This window comes from Salvelinus fontinalis, unplaced genomic scaffold (assembly GCF_029448725.1).
Source record: "Salvelinus fontinalis isolate EN_2023a unplaced genomic scaffold, ASM2944872v1 scaffold_0282, whole genome shotgun sequence".
Classification (NCBI taxonomy): domain Eukaryota; kingdom Metazoa; phylum Chordata; class Actinopteri; order Salmoniformes; family Salmonidae; genus Salvelinus; species Salvelinus fontinalis.
The window spans coordinates 82,501-100,133 of NW_026600491.1; the positions used below are offsets into that span (position 1 = coordinate 82,501).

The following is a 17,633-nucleotide window of genomic DNA, read 5'->3' on the forward strand; positions in this document are numbered from 1 at the left end:
CCCTAGCACCTAGCGGTGGCTATCCTTGACCATGCTCAGGTTTCTGACAGCTCTGGCTGAAACTACAGGAAGCATTCATCATGTTTGTCTCTGCCTGCCCCAGATTCCACCACGCTTGATGAGTGTGCATGTGGCCAATTGATAGACAAGACGAGCCAGCTAACTTCAGTTATGTTTGATTAAGTGTATTTTCATTTAGCCTGCTTGGAAATATCAAACACCTCTTGAGCATCTTTGAAATGTAAAATGGAAGTGCAGTGACTGTTGACTTTCGTCCGTCACTGTACTTATAACGCGCAGTGCACATAAACGAAATGCTACAAGACACATTAGTCACACCTCAGTCCATCACATTAAGTATAATAATCACTTATCAAGGAAGAAACTTGATTTATAAAACCTGTATAGCTTTCTGCTCATATCTCCTCAAACCCACAGAAGGAGTGTTTCTGTCCAGAACAGCACGTGTTCCTAGGCAGGCTGCCCAGTTTACACAGAGCTGATACTGAGCTTAGTGAGCCTGTACTGTGTGTCAGATAGGATTATCATATGAACATTGTCAGCGACAAAAAGACTCTATCGTTCTGGCATCCAGACTGGCAGTCTATCTGACAGCTTCTGATTTCAGCTCTGACACTGTTACCCTCAAAGCATTTAATAATCGGGTAATAACGCCCTTTTGTCTTGAGTATTGCATAGAAATACCTTCAATTTCGAACGTGGTGTAGTTTGTCTGGTGAAATACTGTAGATGATGAGACTATGTAAGTAAAATAATATTGAAAACAAAGGAGTCAATTGACCTGTAAGAATTAGAAACAGACTATTCTGCACTGAGGAAATTAATTAATTCGAACGCCAATGACAATATTTTATTTAATTGATCAGCTGCTGTTATTTCTCAATTGTCACTCAATTATCAGGGTGAAATAAGGTCTTGGAGTTCATTTGAGTTTAAATCCTCAGAATAACCTAAATCAACAGGTCGATAAAATAGGACAGATGAGATTTAAGGACATATAGAATTTACCACCTGACCTGACGCCTGTTAAAAACAGTTGGATTGCCGCCCGCGGGGCGGATGGGAGTCAATTGAAAACAGAGCTGAGGAAAAGTCTTCCCTAACCATGTCTCCATTTCCCAGACCTGATAGAGATACTGTATGTTGTGACACCATGACATCGCTGTGACGTTATACATACATCATGTTATACATAGATGCACAGCCAGTGGAGGGGACCTCAAAGCCCTGGCTGTGTGATATCTGAGCCTTTGAAAACTCTATGACAACTATGGCAAAGGCAATGTCGTCATCATCCATATATTTAGTGTGTCGTCCAAGAGAGTTGGCTGGCAGGCAGGCCTCAAAAACAAATCAGCACCTGCTACAATGACACAAGCACACAAACATACCCTTTAACAAATGACAAGGTGATATCATTACAATCTGAGCTGTCTGTGTATAATCCATTACACTAATCTCACATTCCATCCCCCAGGTGGACATGATCAGAGCCATAGACATGACCGTGAGATAGGGGGCTTCAGATCCGGCAGGTGTGACACTTCAGTAAGCCATTGTCATGAGAATGTGTCCACTCTGCCCACAGTGAAGCTAAAGCTCTGCACCTTCAGTGGGGTCAATAGAACTGGAAACATCTGTTTTTCAAGTAATAAGAACATATAAAAAAAAGCCTCTCTCTCTCTCTCTCTCTCTCTCTCTCTCGCTCTGTGTCTCAGAGAACTCCTGCCAGAACTTCAGATTCCGGAAAAAGAAGTTGAGTGACAGCTGTACCCTCCCACCCCATCTCTCTGTCCCTATGTTGGCTTTGTCCCTCCAGGATGAACAAGGGACAGCAGGCCACTGTCTGGGTGGCCCACAGCCCACTATTCTGGCATGTCCCTCTGCCTCCCTCCCTGCCTGCCTGCCTGCCTGCCTGCCTGCCTGCCTGCCTGCCTGCCTGCCTGCCTGCCTCCCTGCCTGCCTGCCTGCTTTCCTTTCTCAAACTCAGAGCAGGGGATCCTCTTCTGGCTCCTTTTGTGAATCCTGTCAGATACCGTGTCCAGACCTGGCATGAAATCCAACTACACCAGACACGGATCCAGTGGTGTGTTGTCAAGCACACCATACACTTTCTGCTTTCCATTAGAGAAGGTCACATCACTACCACTGATTCAGATGAACCTAAAGTGAAACTGAGTGGTAGCCTTTCAGTGTTTGTATAAAACTCCATCTCAAATGATATATACACTGATTAGTGCTCAGCGCTGCTGCCTATTTAAATGAACTGAGGCGTTGCAGAAGTGGAGAGGGACTCCTTCCTTGGTATTTATGAGAGCAATAACGTGGATAGAGTATGTAAGGCTAAGTAATGGCCACATTCTCTCTGAACCAGGTGTCTCTGCTGGGACTTTCATAAAGTTACAGGAATAGATCAAAATGGAGGGGTTCTGATGTCTCTAACTGATTTACGAACTCATTTATTACAGTCTTTCCAACTAATATATCAACCACACTCCCAGCTCACATTTCTTTTGCGTTTCAAACTGACAATAATAATAATTCTCACCATCAGATGAAATGTTTTATAGAAGACGGCATTTTGGAACGCCCCTGTTTTAGGCTCTTAATAAATTTGTCATTGGAGTGACTTATTAATGTTAGGCTAATAAGTAAGCAGTGAGTAAGCAGAGAGCACGGACAGTATATCACAGCCACTGCTAAGTGTTGGCCCCTGGACATTTTTCATGTTCTTAGACCTGAGTGAGAAGACTGGATGTTTTCCAGGTATGGGGCTCCCTACGGTGCAGCCATCTTTGGATAACTAACTCACGCGGTAGCTAGCTAGCTTGCCCCCCTATGCTCCAACAACATGTAACTTTAGTGGCTAACAGGTCAAATTAATTTACCACTGTCATTTTAATGACCTGTCAGGGGATTTGCCAAGATTCTCAAGATGGTCTCCTGTGAGTCCCGATGCCTGAGGATATAATGGAGACATCAATTAGGTTCATTCGGATTCCAAACATGTTTGATTGTATCTCCTGACTGTACATCAGAGGAGGCTGGTGGGGGGAGCTATAGAAGGATGGACTTATTGTAATGGCTAAAATGGCATAAATGGAACGGAGTCAAACGTGGTTTCCATATGTTTGATGTGTTTGATACCGTTCCATATTCCATTCCAGCCATTACAATGAGCCTTTCATCCATTGCTAACTACCAGCACCTTAGCTAACCAGGTCCCATTGTTGCAAAGAGTTATGGGATATTAGATAGCCTTGTTTTAACCTTTGTCATCTTCAACCTAGACCATGATCAGCAATCCATCCATAAAGCAACCAGCAGCCCTACAGAAAACCCCCTCAGTGTCCTTTCATTCCACATTCTTCATCAGGTCATCCGGTCCTATTTACATTGCTACAGTATTCATAGCCATACATAGATATACTTAGGATAGTGGGTGGGACTCAAGAGGAGGGGGGGATATCATTGGTCAGAATGAGGTTTTGACAGCGAAGAGAATGATGCAAGGGTGAGCAACAGAAAGCGGCGCCCATGTAAGTACCGCTGAGTGACAGGAATGAGGACCGTGATTATTACATTTCCTCATTCCTCTTTTTATTTATACTGGGTCACATTGCACTCTGCACTCTGCACTCTGCAACATGGCCCGGTGTAAACTTGCAGAAATGTACATTTTAGTAATTTAGCAGACTCCCTTATCCAGAGTGATTTGCAATCAAATAAAGTAGGCAAAACAACCACATATATACTAAAATAATAACAATGTTTTATTGTCACATACACCGGATAGGTGCAGTGAAATGTGTTGTTTTCACAGGAGGCTGGTGAGGGGAGGACGGCTCATATTAATGGCTGGAATGGGATCAAACACATGGAAACCATTTGTTTGATGAGTTGGATACCATTGCATTAATTTCGTTACAGCCATTACTATGAGCCCGTCCCCCCCAATTAAGGTGCCACCAGCCTCCTGTGGTTGTTTTACAGGGTCAGGGTAATAAGGGTTAAGTACCTTGCACAAGGGCACATTGCTAGATTTCTCACCTTGTCAGTTCAGGAATTCAAACCAGCGACCTTTGGGTTACTAGCCCAACACTCTAACCGCTCGGCTACCTATGGCCCTTATTATTACAGTCCCTGCCGCTAAAACCATCAACAACAACTGTGTGAATATAGATTTCACATGTGGTCCATTAATTGAGTCATTCTATTGAGTATATATGATCAGAATTTCTATACAATTTATTCAATTACAACAGCTTTCTCCTTTTTTAACGTTGGCGCTACAGAACAGAAAGTGAATTCTCAAATGCCAGAGTTCTCCACTTAGTTTCCTCTGGGGCATTCCGAAGATCCCATGGTTGGGATTCTGGATTGGAGGAGCCAGGCATATTAATAGATCCTATTGGCCACTGCCGTGTACTGTAAAATAACACTGACTCCAGAACAGTGACCTGATCTGGGTCGGAAAGGCAGCATGCCGCACATCACAAGGTGACAGAGAGACTGGGTCACCCCCAATGGTGCCACTGGCGCTTATTGCATCATTTTGGAGAAAACTATCTTAACTGTCCATGGCAACTGGCCAAAATTAATCATTTAATCATATATATACACAACACTGAGTGTACAAAACATTAAGAACACCTGCTCTTTCCATGACATAGACTGACCAGGTGAATCGAGGTGAAAGCTTTGATCCCTTATTGATGTCACTTGTTAAAGCCACTTCAATCAGTGTGGATGAAAGGGAGGAGACAGGTTAAATAACAATTTTTAAGCCTTGAGACAATTGAGACATGGATTGTGTGTGTGCCATTCAGAGGTTGAATGGGCAAGACAAAATATTTAAGTGCCTTTGAATGGGGTATGGTAGTAGGTGCCAGGCATACTGGTTTGAGTGTGTCAAGAACTGCAACGCTGCTGGGTTTTTCACGCTCAACAGTTTCCCATCTGTATCAAGAATGGTCCACCACCCAGAGGACATCCAGCCAACTGTGGGAAGCATTAGAGTCAGCATGGGCCAGTACCCTTGTGGAACACTGTTCTGAGGGCAAAAGGGGTGCAACTCAATATTAGAATGTCTTGCACACTCATGCCATTTAGCAGACACTTTAATCCAAAGCAACTTACACTCATGCTTGCATACATTTAATGTATTGATGATCCCGGGAATCGAACCCATTATCCTGGCATTGCAAGAACCATGCTCTACCAACTGAGCTAAATGAAACGACTAAGTGGTGTCAAGATTCTTAGTGAATCCTAACAGAAGTACCAACTGAGGGAAGGAGTGATAGAAGAGAAGAAGAGAGAGAGGAAAGGAGAGGTGCATCTGCTAAATGACTCAAATTTAAATATAAATGAAAGAGAGGATAGATACTGACTTTATAGCTTAAGTGGAAGACATACAGATGTGGGATCTTAATTTGATCACCCTGTTGCAGGATAACTTTTCTGCGATGTAGGAAATGTAAAACATGTTGTGTATTTGAGGTTTGAAAAATGCTTCTGACATTTGTAATTTACACTCCGAAATGTCAGACTTAATTTTCCCTTGCGAAAAAATGTATTGACCCCTACAAAAATGTCTATTAATTGTAAAAATAATTCAAATTTCCTGTTGCTGAATGATTATTTTCCTGCTGTAGCAAACTGGCTCAAATTAAGACCCTACATCTGTGCAGAACAAGTGTGCAAGTGACACATCTTTAAACAGACAGCGAGAGAGTAGAATATAATGGAAAGTACAGAATATAAAGACACTTTTAAAAGAAAGTATGGGGAGCAGCAGACAGCTTTGCCATATGGAAGCAGATATGAATAACCTATAGGGGCCATACATCATAACACCAACACTCTCCCAACACTCTCCCAACCCCAATAAATCTATCTGCCTCGTGTCAGGAGGCAAGGAGAGAGCGAGAGAGAGTGAGAGGAAGAAGCCTCCGCCTCACAGTCACAGTATACATGAAGGTAGACCTTCAACTGGCACCAGGGGACAGTAAATCGTTGGCCGGCTGTTGACATGGCTGACAGGTTAGTTCCGAAAACACACTTAGGAAGTCATGGTGCCTGCTGTGTAAAATGGCCGCGACCCACTCAAGCCTCATTCACTGTCTCTCACTGCCTCAACAGCACACAAACCTACATTACTGTTATGTGCTGTGCACTAGCCCTTCGGGAAACAAATGTTTTAGCATGGGAACAACTATGGAAAATCATACATGCTCTCTCTCTGTCGCTCTCTCTTTCTCTCTGTAAAAAATACTATTTCCCTCCTCTGAAAAAGTGCCAATCTACCCCTCTGGAACAGAACAGGGGTCTGTAATGCAGTCAAACGTTCCTATCTGAGTATTGGCTTTGATTTCTGGGGGTTGTGAGTGGGGTCTGTGGGGGACTATGAAAGGGGATACTGCCGGTCCTGGAACTCTCCCAGTCCAATACACCTGTCTACTAGTGTTCCAACTTCCCTTCCAGGTATGTCTGTGTGTGTGGCAGGAGACGGGAGTCTTGAAGGCAGGAAGCACATTCCTTGTTCCCAGGAATGATCGCATAACCTCTGCCACTGGTCTGCTATCATTCCCCATGCAGCAGGAGCCTGGAGTGAAAGGGGAAGCTACCAGATTATAAAACCGAGAATGATTCAACTCTATTCAACACAGGGAGGCTATTTTCAAAATACAACCAATTAGCATGACTATATATATATGTACATTTTTATCATTGCTATTGCTATGAAAACTAAAACGGCACGACCTCCGCTTGCATAACGTATTAACCTTGGCAGAGTTTGTCTGGAAGCTAATATTCACTATCTACTAGCCCATCATTTTCTTAACGAGCGCTCTTAAAAAAATCTGATGTAGACTTTCCATATCTATCTAACTACCTGAATAAGCTTAAAACTCTGATGTAGACTTCCCATATCTATCTAACTACCTGAATAAGCTTAAAACTCTGATGTAGACTTCCCATATCTATCTAACTACCCGAATAAGCTTAAAAATCTGATGTAGACTTCCCATATCTATCTAACTACCTGAATAAGCTTAAAAATCTGATGCAAGACTTTGTTCAGGAGGAGTGTAAATTGTTGTCGTATTGTTACGCTGATTGGATCGTATAGTTGTGCTGATTGTATTGTGTTGTTGTGCTGATTGTGTTGTTGTTCTGATTGTATTGTGTTGTTGTGCTGGTTGTATTGTGTTGTTGTGCTGATTGTATTGTGTTGTTGTGCTGATTGTATTGTGTTGTTGTGCTGATTGTATTGTATTGTTGTGCTGATTGTATTGTATTGTTGTGCTGATTGTATTGTGTTGTTGTGCTGATTGTAGTGTATTGTTGTGCTGATTGTATTGTATTGTTGTGCTGATTGTATTGTATTGTTGTGCTGATTGTATTGTTGTTCTGATTGTATTGTGTTGTTGTGCTGATTGTGTTGTTGTTCTGATTGTATTGTGTTGTTGTGCTGGTTGTATTGTGTTGTTGTTCTGATTGTATTGTATTGTTGTGCTGATTGTATTGTATTGTTGTTCTGATTGTATTGTATTGTTGTGCTGATTGGATTGTGTTGTTGTGCTGATTGTATTGTTGTTCTGATTGTATTGTGTTGTTGTGCTGATTGTGTTGTTGTTCTGATTGTATTGTGTTGTTGTGCTGATTGTATTGTATTGTTGTGCTGATTGTATTGTATTGTTGTTCTGATTGTATTGTATTGTTGTGCTGATTGTATTGTATTGTTGTGCTGATTGTATTGTATTGTTGTGCTGATTGTATTGTATTGTTGTTCTGATTGTATTGTATTGTTGTGCTGATTGTATTGTATTGTTGTGCTGATTGTATTGTATTGTTGTGCTGATTGTATTGTGTTGTTGTGCTGATTGTATTGTATTGTTGTGCTGATTGGATTGTATTGTTGTGCTGATTGTATTGTATTGTTGTTCTGATTGTATTGTATTGTTGTGCTGATTGTATTGTATTGTTGTGCTGATTGTATTGTATTGTTGTGCTGATTGTGTTGTTGTTCTGATTGTATTGTGTTGTTGTTCTGATTGTATTGTGTTGTTGTGCTGATTGTATTGTATTGTTGTGCTGATTGTATTGTATTGTTGTGCTGATTGTGTTGTTGTTCTGATTGTATTGTGTTGTTGTTCTGATTGTATTGTATTGTTGTGCTGATTGTATTGTTGTGCTGATTGTATTGTATTGTTGTGCTGATTGTATTGTATTGTTGTGCTGATTGTGTTGTTGTGCTGATTGTAGTGTATTGTTGTGCTGATTGTATTGTATTGTTGTGCTGATTGTATTGTATTGTTGTGCTGATTGTATTGTATTGTTGTGCTGATTGTATTGTGTTGTTGTGCTGATTGTATTGTATTGTTGTGCTGATTGTAGTGTATTGTTGTGCTGATTGTATTGTATTGTTGTGCTGATTGTATTGTATTGTTGTGCTGATTGTATTGTATTGTTGTGCTGATTGTATTGTTGTGCTGATTGTGTTGTTGTGCTGATTGTATTGTATTGTTGTTCTGATTGTATTGTGTTGTTGTGCTGATTGTATTGTATTGTTGTGCTGATTGTATTGTATTGTTGTGCTGATTGTATTCTGTTGTTGTGCTGATTGTATTGTATTGTTGTGCTGATTGTATTGTATTGTTGTGCTGATTGTATTGTGTTGTTGTGCTGATTGTATTGTATTGTGTTGTTGTGCTGATTGTATTGTGTTGTTGTGCTGATTGTATTGTATTGTTGTTCTGATTGTATTGTATTGTTGTGCTGATTGTATTGTATTGTTGTGCTGATTGTATTGTATTGTTGTGCTGATTGTATTGTGTTGTTGTGCTGATTGTATTGTATTGTTGTTCTGATTGTATTGTGTTGTTGTGCTGATTGTATTGTATTGTTGTGCTGATTGTATTGTATTGTTGTTCTGATTGTATTGTATTGTTGTTCTGATTGTATTGTGTTGTTGTTCTGATTGTATTGTATTGTTGTGCTGATTGTATTGTATTGTTGTGCTGATTGTATTGCATTGTTGTGCTGATTGTATTGTATTGTTGTGCTGATTGTGTTGTTGTGCTGATTGTATTGTGTTGTTGTGCTGATTGTATTGTATTGTTGTGCTGATTGTGTTGTTGTGCTGATTGTATTGTGTTGTTGTGCTGATTGTATTGTATTGTTGTGCTGATTGTATTGTTGTGCTGATTGTATTGTGTTGTTGTGCTGATTGTATTCTATTGTGTTGTTGTGCTGATTGTATTGTGTTGTTGTGCTGATTGTATTGTATTGTTGTTCTGATTGTATTGTATTGTTGTGCTGATTGTATTGTATTGTTGTGCTGATTGTATTGTATTGTTGTGCTGATTGTATTGTGTTGTTGTGCTGATTGTATTGTATTGTTGTGCTGATTGTATTGTGTTGTTGTGCTGATTGTATTGTATTGTTGTGCTGATTGTGTTGTTGTGCTGATTGTATTGTATTGTTGTGCTGATTGTGTTGTTGTGCTGATTGTATTGTATTGTTGTTCTGATTGTATTGTATTGTTGTGCTGATTGTATTGTATTGTTGTGCTGATTGTATTGTATTGTTGTACTGATTGTATTGTATGTTTTTAATGTTGTAATGTTGTATTGATGCTGCTGCCTTCTTGGCCAGGTCTCAATGGGCCTTTCCTGGTTCAACAGGTAAAAAGACAAAGGAGGAAGAAAAGCCCTTCAGAAGTCTGGGCGAGTCTGGACGAGTCTGACATTGTTCTGTTTAAGGGGTTACTACTGGCCTCTGGCAGGGTAGGCCCTGGCCTGATGGACCACTCGTCTGTAGACAGTCCTGGAAGACCGAAGAGGAGGAACCCCAACTGACACACTAAACTTCTTACTGGGATAGAGCTCAGAGGTTAACAACAGTTGTGCCATTAGACTAGTTTATTCTGAAGAGGCTATATGGACACAAAAATACATCTAGCTTTTTATGATAGAATGACACTGCCTTTCATCCAAGCACCTGGTCATAAACCTATTATCACACAGGGACAGCCAACAATAAGAAAAACAGTGTTGAGGAAACATTCAAAGGTGGCCATTTTGAGCGAGGCAGAATTCCCTCCCTTCCAGATCAGGGCTTGCTGTGTCTTTCAGCAGGGAAGGAGATCTGACACTAGATCAATAATCAGTTATCTGTGTAGTGAATGTAATAATACCCTGTCCTCCTAACCCTAACCGTTCTAACCCGTTCTAGCAACTCCTCCTTGAGTCCATCACTCAACAAAGAGGACATCTCTACATAGCCATTGGCCTGGAGATGAGGGAGTAGGTCTATACCTCAGCTCACCTTATCCATCAGAGTCCCTCATAATCTCCCCTCAGAACAGAACCAGTGGGCTGGTTGGGTTGTTATGGGCCTCAAGGGGTAAGGTGAATACTCATCAAATAATACATTAAGGCTTGAATGAAGGGAACCTGTCTGAGTTTGTCACTTATGATTCAGTCAGTCTGCTTATTGTTGTATAACATTGACATCAGTTTCTAAACAACCATTTCCAAAATGCATTTCCATGTTTTAATTGCTACTCCTCAGGGCTGACTGATGATTTACGCATTCCTCCGTTCATCGGATCTCCCCGAAGGGTGAAAAGTTAAACAGGCACTCCGCAGGGCCTCCCTCTGGGGTCCTGACAGAAAAAGGACAGCATATGCTACCAGGACTTGGAATGTGGCCACTGTCCATTTCAAGAGACAAGACGTCCCGCAGTGTGGCAACTGCTGACCCCTTTCTTGAACAATGCAGAGACACTGGGAAGTCATCCCTAAACCCCCACACACACACACAGCCGTGCTATGGGTAGAGCCGCCGCTGCCTCTGTGTCTCTCGACACCTGCTGGGACTGGGGAATACTTCCTCCCCCCTTCCTCCCCCTTTCATCCCCCTTTCCTCGCCCCATCACCACTCTCTCCACCATGGAGACTGTAAGTCTCTAAAGGTAAGGAGATTGAGTGTGTACCCAAAAATCTCTGAAACTGGAAACACTTATCTCCCTCACTAGCTTTAAGCACCAGCTGTCAGAGCAGCTCATAGATTACTGCACCTGTACATAGCCCATCTATAATTTAGCCCAAACAACTACCTCTTTACCTACTGTATTTATTTATTTTGCTCCTTTGCACCCCATTATTTCTATCTCTACTTTGCACCTTCTTCCACTGCAAACCAACCATTCCAGTGTTATTTTTTTTACTTGCTATATTGTATTTACTTCGCCACCATGGCCTTTTTATATATATTTTTATTTATTTATATATATATTTTGTTTGCCTTCACCTCCCTTATCTCACCTCACTTGCTCATATTGTATATAGACTTATTTTCACTGTATTATTGACTGTATGTTTGTTTTACTCCATGTGTAACTATGTGTTGTTGTATGTGTCGAACTGCTTTGCTTTATCTTGGCCAGGTCGCAATTGTAAATGAGAACGTGTTCTCAACTAGCCTACCTGGTTAAATAAAGGTGAAATAAAGGTGAAATAAAAAACCCATCCATCGCATGCAAGACTGTGTAACTTACATGTGTGTGTAGCTTCCCCCCTTTTGGAAGCCAACCACTTGATTTCGTCCCCATGTTATAATGGCATTGAACATGTCACCCTCCCTAGGAGAGGGGGTGACCTCGACAATTTATTGTTAAAACGAGAGGCTGCCTGGATGTTTCATTTAAAGACCCTTGCTCCCTTCGGTCTCAACGTAGACTTTGATCTGAAGCCATTCTTGTGATTATTGTGATTTAGCTATTCATTGTAAATGTTTGTAGGCCTATGTAGCCAAATTGTATCTATGATCGTATGCTGTCCATTCATGTTTTTTTACATGTTATTTTTACATCTGAGAATTAACCAATGATATCAGGCCACACCCGACCATGATTACAGACACCTGTGCGTGTCCTTTGACACTATATAAATTAGTGACCCGCAGTGTTTGCCATTATACCCTGATGAAGACAGCTTGTCTGTCGAAACGTTGGATATTAGGTTATTAAATTATTGCATCTGAGCTCCTAGAGTGTGCTTTTCTTTTTCATGTGTAGCTTGACAAGACTTCTAATCTTTGACACATATACTGGTACATAAAAGGCAGGTACAGTATGTATTGAAAAGGGAGGATGTATACCGGACCGCTCCACATAGGTATTGGCTGACTGTCTGGGGAGGCTGAGGTCGTGTGTTGCTAGGCAGGTTTGTGATGATATGTGTTTAACAAGCCTGTCCCTTAGAAAGCTATGGGATGCCTCCAAAATGGCACCCAAATCTCTATATAGTGCACTACTTTTCATAATTTCATAATTAATAAACATTATAAAAAATAAATAAACTGAAATGACGGTGTTTCTATGTCAAATAGTTGTGTTATTGTGACAGAACAGAGGGCTGACACTAGATCAATAGTCAGATGAAAACTCCAAATGTAATACATTTCAACTCTATATCTGACATGGTACAGGTGTCTTCTTTTTAAAGCCCATGACCATGTGTGTGAGGTGTATACTTTTGTTTCAAAGTAGATTTGTTTAAGACTACCAAGAATCACTCTGTATGACCCTAAAAGGTTAAAGACAGCTGCAACTTTAGCCCACTGCAGTAAAAGGTTAAAGACAGCTGTAACTATCAATGTATCTGCAGGTCTATTTCCTCATTGGAAACATGTTCATCTGAATGATGAAAGGATTCAACTCAGTAATGACACTTCCGTATTCATTTTGGTGTGCAGCTAGAAAGTGTAAAATGGGGGGTACCACATAGAGTAAAAGGCACATTTCACACAGTATCGGACTCAGCTGAACCCCCTCTCTCTTCTGGTCTCTCCCTCCAAAACACCCAGGAAAAGAGCCACCGCCACCCTGCCTGGACCCAGTTCATCCTGTCTGGACCCAGTTCAGCCTGCCTGGACCCAGTTCATCCTGCCTGGACCCAGTTCAGTCTGCCTGGACCCAGTTGAGCCTGCCTAGACCCAGTTGAGCCTGCCTGGACCCAGTACAGCCTGCCTGGACCCAGTTCAGCCTGCCTGGACCCAGTTGAGCCTGCCTAGACCAAGTTGAGCCTGCCTGGACCCAGTGCAGCCTGCCTGGACCCAGTTCAGCCTGCCTGGACCCAGTGCAGCCTGCCTGGACCCAGTTCAGTCTGCCTGGCTCTCCTTGTCAGAACCCCAATCAACAGATGTGCCCACTTGCCCCAGGAAGGCCTGGGAAGCTGTGGTGTAGCCAGGGTGATACCGCTCCAGCAAATCAAATCAAATTGTATTAGTCACATGCGCCGAATACAACAGGTGTAGACCTTACAGTGAAATGCTTACTTACGAGCCCCTAACCAACAGTGCAGTTTCTACAAATACAGATAACAATAAGAGATACAAGTAATTAAAGAACAGCAGTAAAAAATAGCAATATATACAGTGGGGTGCCGGTACAGAATCAATGTGCGGGGGCACCGGTTAGTTGAGGTAGTGTGTACATGTAGGTAGAGTTATTAAAGTGACTATGCATAGATGACAACAGAGAGTGACAGTGGTATGGAGAGCGAGGTCAATGCAAATAGTCTGGGTAGCCATTTGACTAGATGGTCAGGAGTCTTATGGCTTGGGGGTAGAAGCTATTCAGAAGCCTCTTGGACCTAGACTTGGCGCTCTGGCACCACTTGCCGTGCGGTAGCAGAGAGAACAGTCCATGACTAGGGTGGCTGGAGTCTTTGACAATTTTTGGGCCTTCCTCTGACACCGCCTGGTATAGAGGTCCTGGATGGCAGGAAGCTTGGCCCAAGTGATGTACTGGGCCGTTTGCACTACCCTCTGTAGTGCTTTGCGGTCGGAGGCCGAGCAGTTGCCATACCAGGCAGTGATGCAACCAGTCAGGATGCTCTCGATGGTGCAGCAATAGAACCTTTTGAGGATCTTATTACCCATGCCAAATCTTTTCAGTCTCCTGAGGGGGAATAGGTTTTGTCGTGCCCACTTCACGACTGTCTTGGTGTGCTTGGACCATGTTAGTTTGTTGGTGATGTGGACACCAAGGAACTTGAAGCTCTCAACCTGCTCCACTGCAGCCCCGTCGATGAGAATGGGGGCGTTTTCGGTCCTCCTTTTCCTGTAGTCCACAATCATCTCCTTTGTCTTGAGGTATGCTAACGCTTCATCACCACTTCACACATAAAGGTTATGCTAACACTATGCTACGCTATATCACTACATTCCCCTCAAGGTGAGGGACGAGGGAAGAGCTTCATTCAAGGGAATCAGTCTCAACAGTCAGAGTCTCAACATACAATTGAGAGTAAGAATAGTAGAATACACAAGGTACAATTTCGACATTTGGTTGTGCATGAGCAGTTTTTTCTCATTATGTCAGTCACTGACAGTCACTCATTTAGCCCATGGCAGCTAACAATTTTTAGATTGGTAACTTAGTCCAGTCAGCTATTTAAACTTGTTGAAATCATGGCCGAATAATGGCAAATGTGTAGAATTGCAGGAAATTAACTTTAAAACTAAAATAAGTCTCTACACTCTCTCATAGGGCCCCCAAAAGGCTAGGGCCGGCCAACACCCACTCCTGACCAACACCCAGGGGAAATAACCTGACCTCTCGCTCTTTCTCTTCTTACCAATAACACATTATTTATGACATGTTGTTTCAATACGGCAATAAAACTCTACAGGGAGACAATGCAGCCATTTGGACTATTTCCTATGTGAATTTTGCACACGTAGGGTGTAAATAGTATTAGTTTTAAGGTATTGTTCACGGTCACTTCTGCTGCAGACATTTATTCTATAGAATCTAGAACGTCCAGCGGTGTTTCTCACACACATAAAAAAAACACTAAACTTTTATGTGCATATTCGCTGACCAACAGAATGCTGTGTCAACTTGCTCCTACATGCCAGTAACAGACTCAGTCAATTGTTCCCTTTTCATGCCTTTATTTGATGTTACTCGGTGTGTGTGTGTGTGTGTGTGTGTGGTGTGTGTCCTACCAGCCATGACTCAGGGCTCTGCACATGTTCAACGTAGTCAGACAGAAACAAAGTCTCATTAGACAGATGGCAGAGAGGTATAGAGCCAACCCTGCACCTGGTTCAGATGTGCTGGCTAGAATCTCAAACAGGACAGTGGGGCAGACTACACTACAAACACAGGGGATTGTGGAGCTAATTGAAGCCTTTGTGTCCCCTTCCTGTTGTAGCCAGACCCTCAATTACAGACAGCCCTGAGAAAGAAAGCCCTATTATCCATTAAGGCTATACTGTCTGAGAGCGACAGCCATTTATGGCCATCTGGAATTGAGCATGTTCTGCTTTGGCAGAGTAAGAGGACGTGTCCATCCAAAACATATGGAAACTTTGGGAAGACACATGCATTAAAAAATATATATAAATAAGAAAATAAGTAACAGTATTTCAGCATGTGTGGATCGGGACAGTACGGGAAAATAATTCCTTGTTGTGCAATATCTTCAGAAACTAGTTAACAACCTTTCTCCCACTCTGTTCTCACAGCCAATTCTCTGTCCTAACAGGAGAGTTAATTACTGGGAGTGAATGCTAACATGAGGATGAAAGGGTTAACTTAGGAGGGGTTAAACTTGGTGAAAACAACAAGAGGAATTGACCAAAAGGCCATGACACCTAAACCCTCCTTGGCCAACAACCATGGTGATGACGATGATGATGATATTGTGCTAGCTAGCTAGTCCTCAATCCAGCATAAAAATAGCCCAAACTTTTCTTACAGTGTGTCAAGGAGGGATGCATTTCAAAAGCTCAGAATGTGTTAAGCATTTACAGCTGATGTTAAAATAGCAACGCATGCCCCCATCCCCACCTGCTATATTTTGTTACTTTGCTTTGCATTCGCTGTTTATGTCCGTGATGCAGTTAAAGTAGGTCCATAAGGGTACTTTGGACGAAGTGAACCACAACAAATCGCAAACGAATATCCAACAATTGATTTATTTCCAAACTCTACAGCCTGTGTGTGACACGCAAATGTGTAGAATATGTAGAATATACTTTGGTACCAAAAACATATTTTATGATATACATGCTTTACTCCAATAGTTGAAATCTACCGACAATACGATAGAAAAGCTACGTTATATAAACACTAACATCCTAATCATGCATATTAATTACTGTATACTGAAAACACCAATAGGATTGTCACGATAGAAATGCAACCTGTGTGGATAGTTATGAAATCCAATAAGGTACGGTTCATATGACATCGGACCAAAAGTTAATTTCCAGGGGAATATAAATACACACAGCTACTGAAATCCAAAGCCTCCCAAGCGAAGGATCCCTAGAGAAGGTAAGGAATGGATCTGGCAGCAAAACGCAGAAGACCATATCGGATGGTGATGACAAGTCAAACAGAAAATAGAATCCAAAAAATAGAAACACTTAAAACGATTCCATGAGAATTTTGGATTGTGATGCAAAACTTGCTAACTTCACTATGAAATAGTTACGTGTGTCTGAGAAGCCACACGTTTCTGTTCCACTAACCCAGAGAAGCAATGAAGCAGGTCAGGACCTTAACAGTCACCTTGATCCTTACAAAACTGCTGTTCAAAATTAGTAGTTTCCTCTACACACATGGTCAAAGGCTCATGCTATTCTCACTTATCTAGGATCGATTTCCATAAAAACTGACATATGGTTTGATGAATACTTGGAATGCCTTGGAGGCATTGAAGGTGGCAAATTTGGTTTCATGCTATCACTTCAATCACTGAAGGAAACCCAGGACAAAAACCACAAAGGAAAACCCCCATTGTTCATGATACAATAAAGTTCAGAGCTTTTTTAATTGCCGGGTGTTCCATCTCTTTCACTACTAACACACCCAGGGACACTGTTTGGCCCATGTCCCCACTGACCTCTTCCACCCCTTCTTTAAACCTCCTTTAAACCTGCCACCCTCAGCAGTGGGGCGGGGAGAGAGAAGGGGCTCTGTGCTAGCTGTCAGTCATGGCGAACTGCGTTTAAGTCTTTGTGATGCAAACACTTTGGAGATTGACAGAGAGCGGGAAGATTCAATCTCAAAGAGACATTCAATCTTAAAAGAAGGCTGAAGCCGAAAAGAACGCCTACAGGCCATGTGATATAAGTCTGCAGTAATGGGACACGACAACGTCAATGAGCATGAGGTTCAAATATTAAAAAAGAGGGTCTTACCTTTATCCTCTACTGTGAAGTAGAAGATATCACTTGTGGCGTTGCTACCATCAAGCAGCACGTAGCAAATCTTCATTTCGTCGATATCAGCTGATGACATGAAAGGGTGAATTGGAAATGTAAGGAGGAGAATCTCTACATTCTTTAGAACATCTGAGATGATTACTCCACTTTCTGCTGAAGGGTACTTACAGCCCTCAGGCATCACTTTAGATTATGCCAAAGACAAAGGCATTACAATACTGATTCTGGCAGGAGTGTGAATACTGGTCTTACTGATATTGTAAAAAGAATTTTCCCAAAGTACAGAACTTCAATCAATTTAAAATACAAATGAAAAAAAAGTACATTTGTCAGATTTGAATTGTTTTGAATGTTTG

The 17,633-nt window shown here is 41.7% G+C and overlaps 1 protein-coding gene across 1 annotated transcript in view; it reads right to left on the minus strand.

Moving 5' to 3' along the window:
* Window positions 1–17,633, minus strand: part of LOC129845342 (FRAS1-related extracellular matrix protein 2-like) — a 59,576-nt gene that overhangs the window by 36,671 nt on the left and 5,272 nt on the right. The window contains exon 2 of the mRNA XM_055913231.1: window positions 17,254–17,343. Coding sequence (XP_055769206.1) covers window positions 17,254–17,343 — 90 coding nt within the window. The remainder of the gene's footprint in view (window positions 1–17,253; window positions 17,344–17,633) is intronic.